This window comes from Polychytrium aggregatum (genome assembly GCF_025602895.1).
Source record: "Polychytrium aggregatum strain JEL109 chromosome Unknown BJ171scaffold_4, whole genome shotgun sequence".
NCBI lineage: Eukaryota > Fungi > Chytridiomycota > Chytridiomycetes > Polychytriales > Polychytrium > Polychytrium aggregatum.
Genome location: NW_026516206.1, coordinates 390,487 through 409,319, shown reverse-complemented (window position 1 = coordinate 409,319; position 18,833 = coordinate 390,487). Strand labels below are relative to the sequence as shown.

Genomic DNA, 18,833 nt, shown 5'->3' with positions numbered 1-18,833 from the left:
CCTCGAGAACTCGTCAACACATGCCTCGCCATTCTTGGCAACCTATGGGTTCCACCCAAGGTTCGAAGTCCCCGTTGTCGCTGGCGGCCCTGATGTTCCCTCTGCCACGGAGAGGGTTGAACATCTCCAGCGGAACCTGGCACTGTTGAAGGAGAATCTTGAGAAGGCAAAGTCTGACTACAAGCACTTCTCAGATCTCCGGAGGTCCCAGGCTCCCGACTTGCGTCCGGGCGATCAAGTCTGGGTGCTGACTCGTAACATCAGCACCACTCGCCCAAGCAAGAAGCTGGATTACCAGAGGATTGGACCATTCACCATCCTCGAGGCCGTCGGGACATTGGCTTTCCGCCTGGACTTGCCAAAGGACATAAAGGTGCACCCGGTGTTCCATGTGTCTCTTCTTGAGCCCTACAAGAAGAACTCGCTTCCGGGTCGGGTGCAAGCGCCGCCCCCTGCGGTGGTCATCGATGGGAACTTGGAGTGGGAGGTCGAAGAGATCTTAGACTCCAAGTTCGTGCGCGGAAAGCTGCACTATCTCATCGATTGGAAAGGCTACCCGGTCACCGATCGAAGTTGGGAGCCCGCCGACATTGTCTTTGCCCCAACGGTGGCCGCGGAGTACCACCGACGCTACCCAGACAAGCCTGGCCCCAGGAGAACTCAAGATGGAACACGCCGTAGTTTAAGGAGGAGATAGTGTGATGACCAGCATCACAACGGACCAATGAGATTGTCCCGCATGCTCTCGCCCTCCGCACCAATCATGAGTCCCCACGTGTTTGTTTGCCCCCATGCATGAGCACGCGCCGTTGCCACCCGCGTCTACTGGTTTCCTGCCTCCCCCACCGCTCGGCACATGTCCCCGGGCTGTGCCAAGCCTCTCTCGCTTGCACACCAGCCACTCTCGCACCCCCTTCTCGCTTCTCTGTGATGCTCCACCCTTCTCGCCCACTTTTGCCCCTCGACCTTCTCCCGGTCTATAAATAGCCCTGCATGTCTGAGCCTATGTTGAACACCAGTTCGAACAAAACTTGTTCTTTGGTGTTCGGGGCTAAAAGCTAATAAAGCTCATACCAAGCACTTGGTCTTCGTCCTTGCGCTTGTTCACTCCTTACACAGGACCACTTGGTGTGTGCACTGCTGCACACGATCGTCTGCAAGCGCCACACTCATCGGCGACTTCTTCTTGGTTGCATGTATGTTGAGCTCCTGGAGCAAGCGTCTGCTGACAAAGTTGCAGCTTGCTCCAGAGTCCACCATCATTCGGACGGTGTGACCTTGGACGGTGGCAGGGAGGTACAGCAGGGACTCTTCATGGTCCTCCTGCACAGCCTCCTGCACCATGACTTGACTTGGGGGAACGGGCGACACTTGGTCTTGGTTGGCTTCATCACGGCCACTCGGACATTTTGGATAGGGTTCGGCCATTGCGGGGGCCTGCGGCGTCAGCACGCCATTGCACACGACGTCCACGGCTTGCGGACACATGTCGGAAGCATCCGACACACACGACTTGACAGGGGTGAGGGCACAGGCGGTCCTGTCCCTCAAGGGTTCTTGATTTTCTTTTTTGTTTTGGTTTTCAATTTTGGTTTTCTCTTCACGTTCGTGGAGAGGCAGGCGGCTTGCGCCACCATGCACCTCTCGCACGACGCACAACACTTGGTTTGTTTCTCCTTCGGGGGAGGGGGCGAGGTGAACTTCCTCTGGAGACGCGTGGACTGCATTGAGCAATCCACGGCGTTGGTCTCCTACTAGGGCTCCAGAGCCACCTAGTAGGGTCGGCCGTTTCCCGACTTCATGGGGCACTCCTTGGCCTGGTGTCCCGGTCGGTGACAGAAGAAGCAGGAACCATGGCGGAGGTCCTCCTGCTTCTGTCTGTCCTTGGGGGAGACAGTGGCAGCTTGCTGGAACCGGGAGCGGGGAGGGCCACGAGCCTCCATGGCGTTGACGTCAACGTCCATGGGCTCAGGCATGGGTCTTGCGGGCGGGGCCGGGCGAGGCGGACGGGCTGGGACGTGATGAGACCGATGGCCGCCTGCCAGCTGCGGGTAGAACTGGCGGCCATGGTACTGGACGTTGTCGAGGTTCTCGGCAACGTCCATCATCACGTCCAGGGACTTGCGGGCATCAGGGTTGCTGGCGATGTACTCTCTGATCTTGGGCTTGAGGCCCTTCTGGAAGAGGTACATCGCATCAGCAGAGCCCAGCTCCTCAATCTGGGAGGAGAGGTCTTCAAACTCCTCGATGTAGCGGGTCACAGAACCACGCTGCACGAGAGAGTATAGCTTGTCACGGGCAATGAGTTCAGCATTGGGGCTGCCGAAGCGGCGACGGAGGCGGTCCTTGAAGTCGTCAAACACACCTTCGCTCTGCTCGTCGAACCCTTGGCGGCGGTACCAACGGTACGCCTGGTCCTTTAAGCAGAGCTTGGCGGCGACGATGTGGTGGGTGGGGGCGACTTGGGCAGCATCGAGGTAGTCCTCGAGTTGCTGCAGCCAGTCCTCCACCGAGGAGGAGCGGCTCTTCCCAGTAAACACTGGGGCACGGAAGGTCTTGAGGAAGGCTTCCGGAAGTGGGCGGGGGTTGCTCATGGCAGGGGCAGGCTCCAGGGACAGAGAGGAGAGTCGGTCGGCAAGAGAGGCGGGATCCAGCTTGAGGATCTAGAAAGAGGACAAACAGGACGAAAACAAGACGAGGATTTCCGATGCTACCATGTAACGTCCACTACTGGGACGTTGGGGCAAGACGGGGAGGGAGGGGGTACAAGACAAGACAGGACGGGGCAGAACAGGGCGGTGCTAGGCTACTCTAGCGGACGGGTGAGCTCGGGGAGCACTTACGTTTATTCACGATAAAACCGAACTCCAGACAAACGGGGGGAACGGGGGCAACCCGCAGGTATACCCTGCGGTGGCCTGCCTGCGGTGCGTGAAAACGCAAAGCGCAGCACAGGTCACGACCCACTGCGCCGCGCAGTACGCGCAGTACGCGCAGCACAGCGTCGGAGATACCATCTCCTACAGGTAAGCTGGCATCAGGCCAAGGTAAGTGCACCCTGTACAGACTTGTCCAGACTTGTCCAGACCAAGAGCAGCGGAGAACATTGCGTGATTCTAAGCCACGTTTCCTGCGATCTAGGCGCCTTCGTGGGCCAGAAGAAAGACGTGAGTATGCCGAGTCGCGGCACGGCGCTCGAGCAGGAGTTTTCGCGCCTGTTCTCGACCTTTGGTCGATGGCGAGACCCATTCGCCACTCATCGGTTGTGGTTCTCGCACTGGCTTATCAGGCCATGGGTTGGTTGGCGAGTGATTTGGGCTTGATCCACGACGCGTGTCCCACGCTCACCGCCTGTTCTTTGATTTTCTGGACAAATCCAACTCGATGACCATATTGCTTCTGCAGAAGGTGGAGCCGTTGATGTTTTCGTATTCCAGCTACGACCACCCGAGCCAAACGCAGATCAAAGTTGGCAACTCGGAGTGGAGTAAGGTAAGCACGGCCCCCGATGAGGATATGGTGTGCTGGTGTGCTGGTGTGCTGGTGTGCTGGTGTGTTGTCAAATGCTTGATCTTCGCATCCAGTAATTGATCTCACTCCCCCCCGCTCTTGTGTATCCTCTATTATACAGCGCATCAGCTTTGAGGCTGTTGGAAGTTCCTTTGATGTTGGCATTCCTTTGCAGAACCAGGGTCAGATCCACATTGGCGTCAACGTCAAAGAAGGGGAAGGCAAGGTACGCATGATGTCGGGATGGCAAAATCACATCGTGATCATACCGGAACCCCACCTGGATTCTGCCGCATCGCGTCCGGGACCATCGGCCATGTCTCGCTCTCTGACTCGACCGCCCTCTTAGTACTTCCTGACCAAGGTGGTAACCTTGACTCCGAGATACATGATCAAGAACAATCTCTCCGAAGAGCTCCACTTCAAGCAGGTCGGAACGGACGTATCCCAGGTTCTCCAGCCTGGCGTTGCCTTCCCGCTCACCACCATTATATCGAGTGGCCGGAACCCGCATTTGACGGTGCGGCTGGGTGGCATCATGAATACCTGGTAGGTACAGCCGATTCCGCATTGCGGGCGATACGGGCTCGATGTTGGTATTCTCGACGAGGATAGCCGTACTTCAGCTCTTCGGCAGTAGCGTGCGGTTTGCTAACGAGCTGCGATGGGGAAATGCTTTCCAAAGGTCCTCGCCGTTCTCGATCAATCTCATCGGTCGCATCCACGTCAAGCTTGGTCTTGCAGGCTCAGAAGCCGAAGATCTCATCCGTGCCGACATCATTGTCGAGGGCGCAACTGTCTTTGTTGTCTTTGCAAAGGAGACCGGACGGTGGCCGTTCCGCATCGACAACCAGTGCTCATGCAACGTTGCCATTTGGCAGCAGGTAAGCAAGGGCATCTAGCAAGGGCATCTCGCCAGGACCGAGACTGCGGATTCGCTCGTAGTCTTGGCACCCTCTCTTTCTTCTCGAGACGACCCAGTGCAGTCACTTACATATGTTCCTGGCCTTGACTCAGCACAAGGATGATACCACAAGCCGCATCTACCGTATCCCGGCTGGAAAATCGCTGTCGTATGCGTGGGACTATCCGTCTGCGGAGAACAAAAGTTTGATTCTTCATGTGAATGGTCGCGAACAGGCCATTGACTTGCTCGAAGTCGGACAGATTGTCCCCATTCGTTACATGGTCGGTAGCCGTGGAATGACCGGAAGGGAGGGCGGAAGGGGGAGGGATCCCTGCTTGCTTCCTGTCGGCCAGCTGGTCGGAGCGATTGGATTTTTACAAAGTCAAGTGGAGCGGCGTCCAAGAGCAAGGTCTTAACATGCCCTTGCTGCTATCAGGACCCCAACGAGAAGAAGAGTGCCACGATGGCAATCAGTGTCAACGCCGAGGGACCCACTCAAATCTTGAGACTGACTCCGTACATCGAGGAACGCAGCCACTTCCGTCGCGGCAAGCGTTCGTCCGAAAAGGAGCGCGCCCTTACCGAGTCCGAAAAGGATGGGTTCGAGCTTGTGAGTATGCTAACCATTTGCATGGCTGCTATCGTAGAGACTCGGCTTTCTGGGGGTGCGGACCGTGTGCTGGACGGACCAATCCTGGAGATGGATGGACGGCGCTGATTCTGCGGTATTCGCTCTCCGGGGACTATGCAGATCGACGTCGACGAGAAGGTCGTGGCCACATACTTGGTCCGACTTGAAGGCATCGGCATCTCTCTGATCTCGAAGGGCATGCAAGAGCTGATTTACGCATCGGCCAAGGACGTGAGGCTCGAGTTCCAGGAGACCAAGACACTGCAGAGAGTCAACTTCACCGTCAAGTGGCTCCAGGTCGACAATCAGCTCTACGGCGGGATCGTGCCCATTCTGCTCTACCCCACAGTCATTCCCAAAGAGGGCAGCGAGAACTTTTACCCCGTGCTCTTGATCACCCTCTCCAAGTCCAAGGACACATGTAGGTTTGCCCACTTTGCGAATGCACCGTCCAGCGGTGATAGTAAGGTTTAATACTCCGTTGCCCTCAGCGTATGGTCTGGAATTGTAAGGAGTGAACAAGCGCAAGGACGAAGACCAAGTGCTTGGTATGAGCTTTATTAGCTTTTAGCCCCGAACACCAAAGAACAAGTTTTGTTCGAACTGGTGTTCAACATAGGCTCAGACATGCAGGGCTATTTATAGACCGGGAGAAGGTCGAGGGGCAAAAGTGGGCGAGAAGGGTGGAGCATCACAGAGAAGCGAGAAGGGGGTGCGAGAGTGGCTGGTGTGCAAGCGAGAGAGGCTTGGCACAGCCCGGGGACATGTGCCGAGCGGTGGGGGAGGCAGGAAACCAGTAGACGCGGGTGGCAACGGCGCGTGCTCATGCATGGGGGCAAACAAACACGTGGGGACTCATGATTGGTGCGGAGGGCGAGAGCATGCGGGACAATCTCATTGGTCCGTTGTGATGCTGGTCATCACACTATCTCCTCCTTAAACTACGGCGTGTTCCATCTTGAGTTCTCCTGGGGCCAGGCTTGTCTGGGTAGCGTCGGTGGTACTCCGCGGCCACCGTTGGGGCAAAGACAATGTCGGCGGGCTCCCAACTTCGATCGGTGACCGGGTAGCCTTTCCAATCGATGAGATAGTGCAGCTTTCCGCGCACGAACTTGGAGTCTAAGATCTCTTCGACCTCCCACTCCAAGTTCCCATCGATGACCACCGCAGGGGGCGGCGCTTGCACCCGACCCGGAAGCGAGTTCTTCTTGTAGGGCTCAAGAAGAGACACATGGAACACCGGGTGCACCTTTATGTCCTTTGGCAAGTCCAGGCGGAAAGCCAATGTCCCGACGGCCTCGAGGATGGTGAATGGTCCAATCCTCTGGTAATCCAGCTTCTTGCTTGGGCGAGTGGTGCTGATGTTACGAGTCAGCACCCAGACTTGATCGCCCGGACGCAAGTCGGGAGCCTGGGACCTCCGGAGATCTGAGAAGTGCTTGTAGTCAGACTTTGCCTTCTCAAGATTCTCCTTCAACAGTGCCAGGTTCCGCTGGAGATGTTCAACCCTCTCCGTGGCAGAGGGAACATCAGGGCCGCCAGCGACAACGGGGACTTCGAACCTTGGGTGGAACCCATAGGTTGCCAAGAATGGCGAGGCATGTGTTGACGAGTTCTCGAGGTTATTGTAAGAGAACTCGGCCAACGGCAGCAGCTCGGCCCAGTCATCTTGCTGATACGACGTGTAACAGCGCAGGTATTGGTTGATGACCTGGTTGACCCTCTCAGTCTGTCCATCGGTCTGGGGATGGAAGGCCGTGGACAGACTGGTTTGGATCCCGAGCTGCGTGCAGAGTGCCTTCCAGAACCGAGAGGTGAACTGACTTCCTCGGTCTGAAACCACTGTGTCGGGGAGGCCATGGAGACGAAAGACATTGTCGAGGAACAGTGACGCAGTCTCCTCCGCCGACGGCAGTGAACGCCAGGACATAAAGTGTGCCATCTTTGTGAGGCTGCATACCACCACAAAGATGCAGGTGTGACCCTTGGACTTTGGCAGATCAGTGATAAAGTCCATGGTCAGTGTCCCCCAGGGTCGATCGGCTGTCTGGAGTGGCAACAGGAACCCAAACGGCTTGTGTCGCGGAGCTTTCGAGCGTGCACAGGTGTCGCACGTCGAGACGTACTCTTTGACATCTTTCCGATAGGTTTGCCACCAAAACTGTCGCGATACCAGAGCCAGAGTCCGTCGGATGCCTGGATGACCCACAGCGACTGGGTCATGGCACGACTTGAGCGCCGGAACTCGGCACGACTCTGGGACCACAATCCTGTTCTGGAAGGTGAGGTACTGGCCATTCCAGACGAACTTCGGGTCACGACGGTATTTGTCTAGACCGGGATCCCGAGCCTGCTCTTCGGCTATGAGCTGCAGCAAATCCACAGGGTCACTGCGACTTGCAACCGAAGAGCGGGCGTCTCTGCTTCGGAGCACGCGTATCACCGCGGCAGGATCGAGAAGCAGAGGCGGATCCCTCGACACGGAGGCCGACGAAGGGATGTAGTCCGAGCGACGAGACAGGGCATCGGCCTTGCCGTTCCTCGCACCAGGACGGTACTGGATGCGGATGTCGAACCGAGACAAGAACTGGGACCACCGTGCATGACGCTGGTTTAGGATGCGAGCCGTTGCCAGGTACTCCAAGTTCTTGTGATCGGTCAGAACGGCAACGGGATGCTGGGCGCCTTCGAGGTAGTGTCGCCACGCCTCGAAAGCCTCCTTGATCGCCAACAGCTCTTTCTCGTATATGCTGTAGTTACGTTCAGCATTCGAGAGTGTCCGCGAATGGAACGAGCAAGGATGAAGGCGATCATCAGCACCCCGCTGGGAGAGCACGCATCCAAGCGCAAAGTCCGACGCATCTGACTCTACGACGAACGGCTTGGATGGGTCCGGATGCACCAGAACGGGCTCCGAAACGAAGGCATCCTTCAAGGATCTGAATGCTTTATCGGCTTCGCGGGACCACTGGAAGCCATGCGTCTTCCGGAAGAGCCGAGTCATGGGCCCCGCGATCTTTGCGTATCCATCGATGAAGCGTCGATAGAAGTTCGCAAACCCGACAAAGGATCGAAGATCCGAGATGTTGCGCGGTATGGGCCAATCCAAGATCGCAGAGAGCTTGGATCGCTCCATACCGATGCCCTCGGGCGAGACCATGAAACCAAGGAACGAGACCGAGGTTTTGGAGAACTCGCACTTCTCCAGCTTGCAATACAGCTTTGCAGCTCGGAGCTTCGAGAGGACCTGCTTGACGTGCTCTACATGCTGCGACGGATCAGCACTGTAGATCAAGATATCGTCAAGATACGCAATTGCGAACTGGTCCAACTCGGTGCGCAGGACGTCGTTGATGAAGTGCTGGAACGTCGCTGGCGCGTTGGTGAGCCCAAAGGGCATCACCAAGTACTCGAAGTGCCCATATCGAGTACGGAAAGCTGTCTTCCACTCGTCCCCGGAGCGGATGCGCAGCAGATTGTAGGCTCCACGAAGGTCCAGCTTAGTGAACACCTTCGCGCCTCGAAGTCGGTCCAGCAGCTCGCCGATCAGCGGTAAAGGGTAACGGTTCTTTACCGTGATACCGTTCAGTGCGCGGTAGTCAACGCAAAGACGAAGTGAGCCGTCCTTCTTCTTGACGAAGAGGATTGGTGAGCCTGCTGGGGACGACGAAGGACGAACGAATCCCTTGGCAAGATTCTCGTCGAGATAGTCACGCAGAGCGTGAAGTTCGGGCTCGGACAGTGAGTACAGAGGCCCGAACTTTGGCGACTTGCCCGGCTCCAAGTCAATGGGGCAGTCATAAGGGCGATGCGGAGGCAAGGAGTCAGCTTCCTGTTTAGAGAAAACAGACAGGAAGTCCTTGTACTCCGCAGGCACTTCGACAGTCGCAGTGCTCGGCTCGTCAGTGGGCAGGACATGGACCTGAAAGATGGTCAGGGGTTGCGTTCCATGCCTGCATGCATCCAAAGACTCGCGCATCGAGCGGTAATCAATGCTGCAGACGCGGAGAGGAGCGTCCGAGCTGAGAGGAGGGGCGTGGACAAGGTCAGAATAATGTTCGACGGTTACTTTATTCTGAACAATGTCCGAAGAACAAACAACAGGAGGAGGTACATCAAGGAGGGAAAGAGAACTGACAACAGAAGAAGGGGTTTGGGAAGAGCGAAGGGGTTCGGGAGGAACAAGACAAGAAGGGGAAGACGAAGGTGGGAGCGTAGGAGAGGAGCTTAGATCAATCAAAGGAGTGGAATCATCAAGAAGGGGAGTGACATTGGAGGAAGTGGAGCAAGACGAAAGAGAAGTAGTGCATGGAGAGGGGTCGGAATCAACAGAAGGAGGGAGACAAAGAAGACCGCGAGACCAGACAATCTTGGGCTCGGCGGTGCGCAACCAAGGAAAGCCAAGGATAAGTGGTTGATGTGGAGACCTGATCACATCGAACCGAAGGCGTTGCGAGACGTCCCCGAGAATCACCTCGAGTGGAGCAGTCTCGCGGAGGATGGGGCCAGACGACAGCGGCTTACCATCCACGCCTTCCACTGCCAAGGGCGAAGCCTTGGAGCAGGTGGGGACAGAGTGTCGAGCAACAAAGTCCTCGTCGATAAAGTTGCCAGAGGCACCAGAATCGACAAGTCCTTCGCACGACAGAGAATCACCAGAAGGAAGACGAACAGCGACGGGAACAACCAACGAGCAACGACGAACAGACGAAACACAAGACTTTGGTTCGGTACCAGCTTCGGCACCAGGGTTGCGGCTAGCACAGACAGTTAACTTTGCCGAGGGTTGGCAGGACAGCTCAGGTATTTGCACCTGTGGATGAGGTGCAGTTCCCAGTGACACCAGAGGTGCCACGGGTACTATGCCAGAGCTGAGAGTGTCCGCCGGTCCAGAGGCAAGGCGAAGCTGTCCGCACATCACTGCTTCCCCAGTACTTACCAAAGGCACCTTACCAATGTCTTCACTTTCGGAAGGCGGTGGGCACGGCTCCGGTTCAAGGCCTTCACTTAGAACCGGGCCTGGTCGTTTCCCGAACTGAAGTCTTGCACTTCTCCATCTTCGTAAACGATGGTGCGGATGATCCTCGGGCCGGGAGGTCCAGGGGGCGGTCCGGTAGCTCTGGTAGATCCAAACTTGACGGGGCAGTTTCGTACCAAGTGGCCCTTCTTGCCACAGTACAGGCAGAGTCCAAAGCGGCGGCGGCGTTGTTTCTCCTCGGCGGTCAGGGGTCCAGAGACGGCAGAGTCCACTTGCATGGGCTCGGAAACAATGTAGGAGGGGTGCGGCGGAGCGAGGACGGACGCGGGAGCGATGGCGGGAACGGCAGCGGAGGCGGAACCAAAGGCGAACTGGGAAGACCGGTAGCGGGCAGGCGTGCTTCGGCGCTCTTGACGGCGCTCGCGGATTCGTGCATCGAGCTCGTTACAAAGCTCGATGTACTCCTCCAGATCTCGTGGCAGAGGGCGAACTCGCGAAAGTTCGTCTCTGACATCATCCGACAAGCCAAGTCGGAAGAACGAGATCTTTGCACCGTCGTTCCAAGTCGTATCGGCGGCAATACGAAGGAACTCGGATGCATAGACTGCGCACGGGCGGTTGCCCTGAGACAGTGTGGTGATCACTGACTCGGCAGTCCTGGCCCGATCAGGGTCGTCAAACACTTTGGAAAAGCGTTCTAGGAAATCGCCAAAAGAGTTGAGTCGGGGATCACCCATCTCAAGCATCGGAGTCGCCCACTGGAGAGCCGGTCCAGTGAGCAGACTAATGACGAATCCGACCTTAATCGGGTCAGCAGGGAACCGGTGGGGCTGCATTCGTATATACAGTTTGCACTGATTTACGAATGCCCGGAACCCTTGCCGGTTACCGTCGTAACGGTCCGGCATCTGCACGCTGTACCCAGCGGCAGGAGCATCGCGAGCTGTCCGGAGCTCGGCGAGCTCGGCCTCCAAGGCACGGAGGCGGTCCACGAGGGCAGGATCCATGGCGGGACTGGGACTGGGACTGGGAAAAAAAAAAAAAGCGAGGAGGTTCAAGAACAGGAGAGCGAAGAGGGCTCAGACACAAGTGTGCTTGAGGTTCGGACAGGACTAGGAAAGGGGCGGGGCTAGGAGCGGAAGATACCAAGCAGGTGGTATCAGTAGAAGAGAGTTCGAACAAAGTGTAAGGAGTGAACAAGCGCAAGGACGAAGACCAAGTGCTTGGTATGAGCTTTATTAGCTTTTAGCCCCGAACACCAAAGAACAAGTTTTGTTCGAACTGGTGTTCAACATAGGCTCAGACATGCAGGGCTATTTATAGACCGGGAGAAGGTCGAGGGGCAAAAGTGGGCGAGAAGGGTGGAGCATCACAGAGAAGCGAGAAGGGGGTGCGAGAGTGGCTGGTGTGCAAGCGAGAGAGGCTTGGCACAGCCCGGGGACATGTGCCGAGCGGTGGGGGAGGCAGGAAACCAGTAGACGCGGGTGGCAACGGCGCGTGCTCATGCATGGGGGCAAACAAACACGTGGGGACTCATGATTGGTGCGGAGGGCGAGAGCATGCGGGACAATCTCATTGGTCCGTTGTGATGCTGGTCATCACAGGAATACTACAACTGGTTCAGCATCTTGCTTCAAGAGTTTTCGTTTGAGGCCGACGAGGACATTCTCTATGCAATCGTAGAGTTCTCCAAGTTCCAGGTGGCCGGCTGGGATGTCCCTGCGCTGAGGTACAGTCGCGTGCATCTGCGCCCCGGATCTCGGGCGAACGCCTTGCCACTGCCACTGCCACTGCCACTGCCACTGCCACTGCCACTGCCACTGCCACCAGCGCAACTTGCCGACCGTCTGTCGTGGTGGCTTCAGGAACGGCCCTAACCTCCATCGCTATGGCTGTGCTCTCCAGCGTCGATCAAGTCTTTGACACCACGCTCGAGCTCCCCAAATCCACGCTTGCGGACGACGATACAAGAATGTACTTTGAGAAGTTTTTGCTGCAGCCGATCAAAATCAATATTTCGTTCTCACGCACCCAGGCGGTCAACCGCGAGGAGCCTGTGTAAGTAGTCCTGCCCAATCTGGCTCTCCGCCCTGGTTGTCCTTGCCTCTGCCGCTATTTGTTGGCTCGGGTATTGCATGAAGATGATATGGACGGGGTCCTGTCGGAATGGGATCAGGCGCGCCGCTACCTCGCCATCATCATTTCCAGGCTCCCTGGTGCTTATGCGCTACGTCTGACTCTCCTTACAACAGAATCAAGTCTGGAGGCGTGCTTACCTTTATGATCGATGTTCTGACGACCTATATCGCCAACTGGCATGTACGTAGAACCGATGTTATTTGATATATTTGCGACATGGCCTCGCCCTCGCTCGCTGCCGAGGCTCGCCTGCTCGTTCTGTATGAGTCTGCTAATCCGATTGTTGTGACTTGGTGCTGCACGATCATCTATCGTGGCATCCACAGGACGCTCCTTGGCAATTCAATGTAGGTTGCTCGATCGAGGCGCTGTGGGGAACCGCAGCACGCCTGTGGAGCTGTTTATCAGAGAGGGCCCCTTGTGAATCCAAAACTCACACACTGCTACATGACGCTATAGGCCCTGGAGCTATCCCACCCGATCGTGACGCCCTCCCAGCTTGTCGACCTGATCGTCCGCTTCTATACCGAGGAGGCTGTTGGGCAGGTACGTATTTTGTAGCAAGCTGCGTGCGAGTATTGAAGTGAGGGTCATCGTGGTGCGTTTGTCATGTCAAAGAGGACGAGGAACGCCTATCCTGGCTAACCTGGGATTGGAATGACAGCTCTGGCGAACCGCGCTGGGCTCGGCAGATTTCCTTGGAAACCCGATCGGCCTGTTCAACAATGTGAGTTCGGGCGTCTCGGACATGTTCTACGAGCCGCTGCAGGGCTTTGAAATCACTCGACCACAGGACCTCGGAATCAACTTTGCAAAGGTAAGAATCCAATTAGCGTACTGGTGGCGATGACCCCTTGATGCCGCAGGCCGCAACTCGGCGTTACCGTGATTTGTGGCTCACCAGAAGTGGCGATGTGGCGATGCCGGGGCCCATTTCGACACTTGCTACTCTAGGGCACCGCAAGCTTAGTCAAGAAGACCGTGTATGGTCTCTCAGATACCGTATCCAGAGTTACTGGAAGTGTCAGCAAGGGTGAGTCTTTGGTTTTGCCAGATTGCGATGCGAGCAGCTTTGCCGGCTGGATGGCGAGGCACTCGACTGATCCGTGTATTGCGACTTCACTCTCGGCATCCAATGCCCAGGCATTGCCAGGATCACTCTTGATGAAGAGGTATGTTTCGCAATGTTTGTGCGAGACAGTATTCGGCAAGTTCGGTGGGAGATATTGCGCTTCGACGACGGTACTGACTCGTCGCATCATCCGTCGCAATCAGTTCCAAGCTCGTCGTCGAATCCATCACGCCAGGTAGCTGCCAATTGCCTCCAGCCAGCGGGATGAATCGAGGGAGATTGAAAGCAGCGGTGTGGATGAATCTCTGTCGTTCTGTCCCTGCCACCCCTGCCGTCCCCGTTTCTGCCGACACTTGTGCACTGGGCGGCAAGCTGACAGCCCTGACTCACATGCACGCTTACAGAAATCGACCCAAGCATGCCGTCAGCGGCATTTCAACGGGTGCTTTGTCGCTGGCGTCAAGCGTCGTCAGCGGCGTGACAGGTGTCGTGGTAAGTCGGAGTGGCGATGATAGTGTCGAATCGTATGAATGCACCTTCCCATGACTCAGTTTCCTGTGACTGTGGCTCGGTGATGACGGCGTGCGCCAATTGATTTACTGTTCTTGTCATCTCCAGTCCAAGCCTCTCGAAGGGGCCGAGAAGAGCGGTGTCGGTGGTTTTTTCATGGGGCTCGGTGTTGGTCTCGTGGGGTAAGTGCGAGGGACGATCGAGTCGTTTCGCCCGAGGCAGAAGGATGGGAGGGTGCCCTGCTGTGCAATGCCAGTTGATTCGCACGGGTCGAAAGGCGCGCTTGTAACTTGGCATTGCGAATTGTCTCATAGTGTTGTAACCAAGCCGGTGGTTGGAGCATTTGATCTCCTCAGTGATGTTAGCCAAGGTCAGTAGCTGGTCGGACACGGCATGAGCACGACATGAGCATGACATGGGCATATCAGGAGCGTAGCACGAGCATGGCAGGAGTATCGTGGTGATATATGCACATGCATCAGCTCCAACTGAGGCAATCCTACCGCATGTTCTCCAGGCATCAAGAACACGGCCACTTCCGAAACAGAACTGGAGCGCCAGAGGCTGCCGCGACTTATTGGCAAAGACAGAATCCTGAAGGTAGGCACGATGATTCCCAGGCCAAACGGCTGGGCTTCGATGCTTGTTGTGGCGGTTGTGAACCAGCGGTGTAGCGAGTCGTTCTTGGGGGCATTCGGAAACTGATGCCGCTCCAAATGACAACCAGCCCTACGATCCACGCGAAAGCATCGGACTCAGCTGGATCAAGGAGCTCGAAAATGGCCGCTACTTCAAAGAGGAGTACATTGCCCACATCGGTGAGTTCTGCATGCATGCCATCGTGTGAGTGTCGGGGTGGCGAGTGTCCGTTCTGAGCGGCCAACCGACGGCCGTCTGACTCGTGGACTGGCTGGCTCTGCCTCGACATCAAACAGAGCTTCGCACCGAGGACCTTGTATCGATCGTGACGGATGCTCGGGTGCTGATGGTCCGAATCAAGCGTCTCAAGGTCGAATGGGAGATTCCCTTCGAAGGTACGACGAGAGTGGCTGGGACGGGACAATCATGTATGCCAAAACGCTCCATGGGTCGTCGGACTAACGTACAGGATCCGGTGACGATGTATCCTTGACATCGCAGACCTCCAGCTGGTCCGCGTCGAGGGCAATTCGGTTTCGTTGATCAAGGCCGCTCGCCAAGGACAGGCGAGCTCTCGGATTGTGCCATGCTCGGATCCCGCGAGTGCCCAGGTGAGACCCGAGCGCATGCAGGGTGATGGCAATATGCCGGACATTGTCCGAGCCCAAGCCATGGCGTGGACAGGACATGGAGTGGCGAGGGAAAGGAAGTGGAAGAGGAAAACGCATGGGGGGGGGGCTCGTGCGATGGAAGCGGGCGAATCGCCATGTCTGCGGATGAGTCCCAAGACTGGGTCGCTGACGCACTCGCTTCATCTTTACCAGTGGTATTGCAAGCGCATCGAGGACGCATTTGCAGTCCACATCGACCTCAACCGGCCCTTGGATTGAAGCCACAAGCGTCCTGGGCGTGCCCGGAGGGTCCTCATGGGATGGCGAGCCATGAGCGCGAGGCGGTTGCTGAGCCGAATAGAGTCATGGCCATCACAGATCCACAAGTCGATTGGAGGTGGCGGCGGTTGTGGTGCTGTGCTATCGCTGGATGCGACGACTGAAGCAGGAGGGCCCCATGTTCCAGCTGGAGAATGCCTCCCATCCACCCATCCATCTGTTCATCTGTTCATCCATCCATCGCCCACCAAACGGAACCAGGGCAGACAAGACCGAGACCGAGACCGGGACCGAGAAGCCCCACCGACACCGAGACCAAGACCGAGAAGCCCCACCGACACTGAGACGACCGTGGGCGACAAGGACAGCCAGGGTGACAGCGGCGCGCGGTGTCTAAGGGTGTCGGTCATGACGACCGGTGCGCATGGAGCGCGTGGGCGCGGAACCAGTCAGCGATCGGAGCGATCGGGGTGGAGGGAAAAACTGGTCTTGTGGGGCAGCAACAAGCAGCGACGAGCAGCGACGAGCAGCGATGGGAAGAAATGGGCAAGGACGAGACAGCCACGCCTTCGGTCGGCGGCGCTGCCAGCATATGCCTGGTGGGCGAGAGACAGCGACGAGCAAGGCCAGCAGCGGGCGAGCTGTGGATGAGCTGCAGAGACGGCAGACGACTGGGAGGGCAGCGAGCCAGTCTCCAGACCGGCTCTGGCCAGGACCAGACGAGCGGATCCAACGCTGTCGCTGGTAACGAAAACAAGCAGTGACGGCAACAATACGCAACAATACGCAACAATACGCAGCAACAGAGGCAACAGAAGCAGCGGCACAGAGACAACGGCAGTGCCAGCAGGCAGCGGGACTGGGCCGGCGGTGACGACATCGCCTTGTTGCGATTGGGCCATTCGGGTTGCACGGGCAACGTGTCCGGGCGGGCGCGGGCTTGCCCACCCATCCCTCCCAGCATCGGCACGGCGAGAAGGCCCCGAGAAGGCTCGAGACCGCTGCCACGCACAGTCAGAGAGCACCACCACACGCCGAGAGCGCACCGAGAGCGCACCGAGAGCGCACCGAGAGCACCCGTGGCCCGCCACACACACACGGGCCACACACACACGCCCACGCCCACACACACACAGCCGCGGCGCTTTATAACCAGCAGCGTCGCCTCCGTCGGCCTTCATTTCAAATCTTTGCTGCCTTCCCCGCCATCTTCGGCTGTTGCGCTGCTGACTCGCCCGACCGTTGCCGCAAAGCAAGCTTTTCGCTGCTTATATATTCTGAGCATCGCCTGTCGCCTGCACATCCGGCCCGTCTGCGCTGCACGCTGCCCCTCGCCCTCCTCGTCCTGACTGTCGGCGACAACGCCTGCCAGGCTTCCCATCCCCCTCAGCGTCATCCCGAGGAGCGATAGCCTCTCATCGATCCCCTTCGTCACCCAACTCGAACTCGATCACCATATTCCCCCCTTCCCCGGCACACCCCCTCTATTCCCTACATCGCACCCCACTCTCGCCTCGCCAACCATGGCCTTTAACCCCAACGATAACTACTCTGGGTACATCACCAACCTCAACCTCGCCGAGACCCTCCAGCCGTCGCCCTCGGTCGTCGAGGACCAGAGCCTGCAGGCCGAGCTCGACCTCTGGTCGACCGCCGACTTTTGCATCGACGGCCTCGATGTCTTCTCCTCTGCGAATCTGGCCTCGTGGGCGCGCGACATCCAGCCCGAGGGCTCGTCGTCGTCGGACGCTGCTTCCTGCGGCGGCAACAGCAGCTTGCAGTCGCCTCCGCAGCCACCTGGTTACCCCGCCCTCGCTGGCTACCAATCGTCGCCCCAAGTGAGCTCGGGCCCGTCCACGCCCAACTTCAACCCCATCCACAACATGCCGATGCAGCCCATGGGCCCGTCCCCGTCGTCGTCGTCGTCGTCGTCCCTGGGCCTGGATGCACCAAAGTCGCAGGCCGTCCTCGATATGTATCTTCAGCAGCAACTGATCCAGCAACAGATTTCGCAGCGCTTCATTGCCGAGCAAATCGCCCAGCAGAACCAAATCCTGCAGTCGCTCATCTCGACACAGGCGTCGCTTTCCACCCAGACATCGACCCTTGCTGCCCAGGTGCTTCCGCCGCCCTCGGTCGGTCCCATGTCGGTGCACCCCGGACCCGGGCCTCTTCACAACATTCCTATTCCTGGTCCTGTCCCTGTTCCCGTCCACACGTCTCCCGTTCCCACCCTTCCATCGCACCCGCCGCCGCCACCTCGCCTGGCTCCCAAGGAGGCTCCTCTCCTGCCAAAGATTGCGCCGATTGCGTCCAAGCCCGCCAGCGTGCCTCCCCAGGAGCCTCCTGCCCCCCTCGTCAACACCAACAACAAACGTCCGCTGTCGTCGCTTTTGAACCCGCCATCGGCACCGACCCCTGCCTCCACCGGCTCTCCAGCACCGCTTGCCTCCTCTGCTCCTGTAACCCCTCCGCTCAGGATCTCCACCAAGAAGCCAGCCGTGACACCCTTGGAGACCAAGCGCGGCGATTCTTCCCAGAGCGAGTCTCCCTCACCCACTGAGGAGAACGCAGCACTCGACTCGCCTATCAAGGATAGCTCGGACAAGGCTTCTTCGGCGTTCGACAAGAACTCAGAACCCCTCAACAAGCGACAGCGGAACACGGCTGCATCGGCTCGCTTCCGCGCCAAGAAGAAGCAGCGCGAGCAGCAGCTTATGCAAACGGCCAAGGATATGACTGCCCGCTCCGAGCTGTTGGAGCGACGTCTGCGAGGTACTTGTCGAGGAGCGGAGGCGGGCATGCTCGTGGCGGCCAGGAGACGTTGCTGGTTTGGTTGATTGCTGGCTTGGTTGATTGCTGGCTTGGTTGATTGCTGGCTTGGTTGATTGCTGGCTTGGTTGGTCCATGGGCTATGCAGTCCTGAGTTTTTTGTTTTATTTATTTTTTTTGTTTCCTAACCCGGCTCCTTCTCTGAACCTTGTCTGAACTGTGCGATCGTCCAGAGTACGAGATGGAAATCAAGTGGCTGCGACAGCTCGTCACTGAACGCCACGGGCGCTCGCTTGCGGATATCTACGAGCAGGTACGGACTTGGTCGCCAGGGCGATGCGGTGTCTAACAAAGACGCAGCCATGTGTGTGGGACCAACGAGGCCAGCGAAGCCAGCGAGGCCAGCGAGACCAGGAAGGCAAACCAACGAAACCCGCCGCTCATTATCGCTGGTTTCTGATACCCATGTTACAGAACGGTCTCAAGCTGGACGACCACGTCCTGCCCGCTATCAACTCTGCGGAAGAGGCGCCGCCGACAGCCGAGCAGTCCGTCGGCATGTACGCGCGGCTCTACGGCAAGGACCCATCGATCCAGGGCCTGGATCCGGCCAAGCGGCTTCGCCACTGATCGCATCCTCGTATTTATTGCGTCGGCCAGCGCGAATGTGCCCCCCGCTCCTGCCCTGCCTCGATCCGGATCTCTCCCCCTTCATCGCCCACATCGACTATCGACCATACGCTGTCTGTAAAAGACTTGACTGCGAGCTCTCACATCCACGCTGC

The 18,833-nt window shown here is 57.7% G+C and overlaps 3 protein-coding genes across 3 annotated transcripts; all 3 read left to right on the top strand.

The window, feature by feature from the left end:
* Nucleotides 1-3,384: 3,384 nt before the first annotated feature.
* BJ171DRAFT_577633 (uncharacterized protein) lies at nucleotides 3,385-5,619 on the top strand (the record flags this gene model as incomplete). Its single annotated transcript, XM_053113827.1, has 8 exons — nucleotides 3,385-3,492; nucleotides 3,632-3,736; nucleotides 3,860-4,059; nucleotides 4,196-4,394; nucleotides 4,528-4,698; nucleotides 4,854-5,027; nucleotides 5,169-5,469; nucleotides 5,564-5,619. 8 exons carry the CDS (start codon nucleotides 3,385-3,387, stop codon nucleotides 5,617-5,619), a joined length of 1,314 nt encoding a protein of 437 aa, XP_052970614.1.
* Nucleotides 5,620-11,533: 5,914 nt separating this feature from the next.
* Nucleotides 11,534-15,376, top strand: BJ171DRAFT_595673 (vacuolar protein sorting-associated protein; the record flags this gene model as incomplete). The annotated part of the gene is made up of 18 exons (XM_053114618.1): nucleotides 11,534-11,551; nucleotides 11,631-11,755; nucleotides 11,932-12,084; nucleotides 12,279-12,345; nucleotides 12,492-12,512; nucleotides 12,625-12,711; nucleotides 12,830-12,982; nucleotides 13,120-13,198; nucleotides 13,309-13,337; nucleotides 13,441-13,472; nucleotides 13,642-13,729; nucleotides 13,856-13,929; nucleotides 14,062-14,117; nucleotides 14,265-14,347; nucleotides 14,475-14,565; nucleotides 14,683-14,781; nucleotides 14,888-14,997; nucleotides 15,211-15,376. The coding sequence occupies 18 exons, from the start codon at nucleotides 11,534-11,536 to the stop codon at nucleotides 15,274-15,276; spliced, it is 1,431 nt and encodes a 476-aa protein (XP_052970613.1). The 3' UTR covers nucleotides 15,277-15,376.
* A 1,096-nt stretch (nucleotides 15,377-16,472) lies between these two features.
* On the top strand, nucleotides 16,473-18,793 carry BJ171DRAFT_209271 (uncharacterized protein). The gene is made up of 3 exons (XM_053106349.1): nucleotides 16,473-18,051; nucleotides 18,282-18,361; nucleotides 18,523-18,793. Exons 1-3 carry the CDS (start codon nucleotides 16,800-16,802, stop codon nucleotides 18,676-18,678), a joined length of 1,488 nt encoding a protein of 495 aa, XP_052970612.1. The 5' UTR covers nucleotides 16,473-16,799; the 3' UTR covers nucleotides 18,679-18,793.
* Nucleotides 18,794-18,833: the final 40 nt, after the last annotated feature.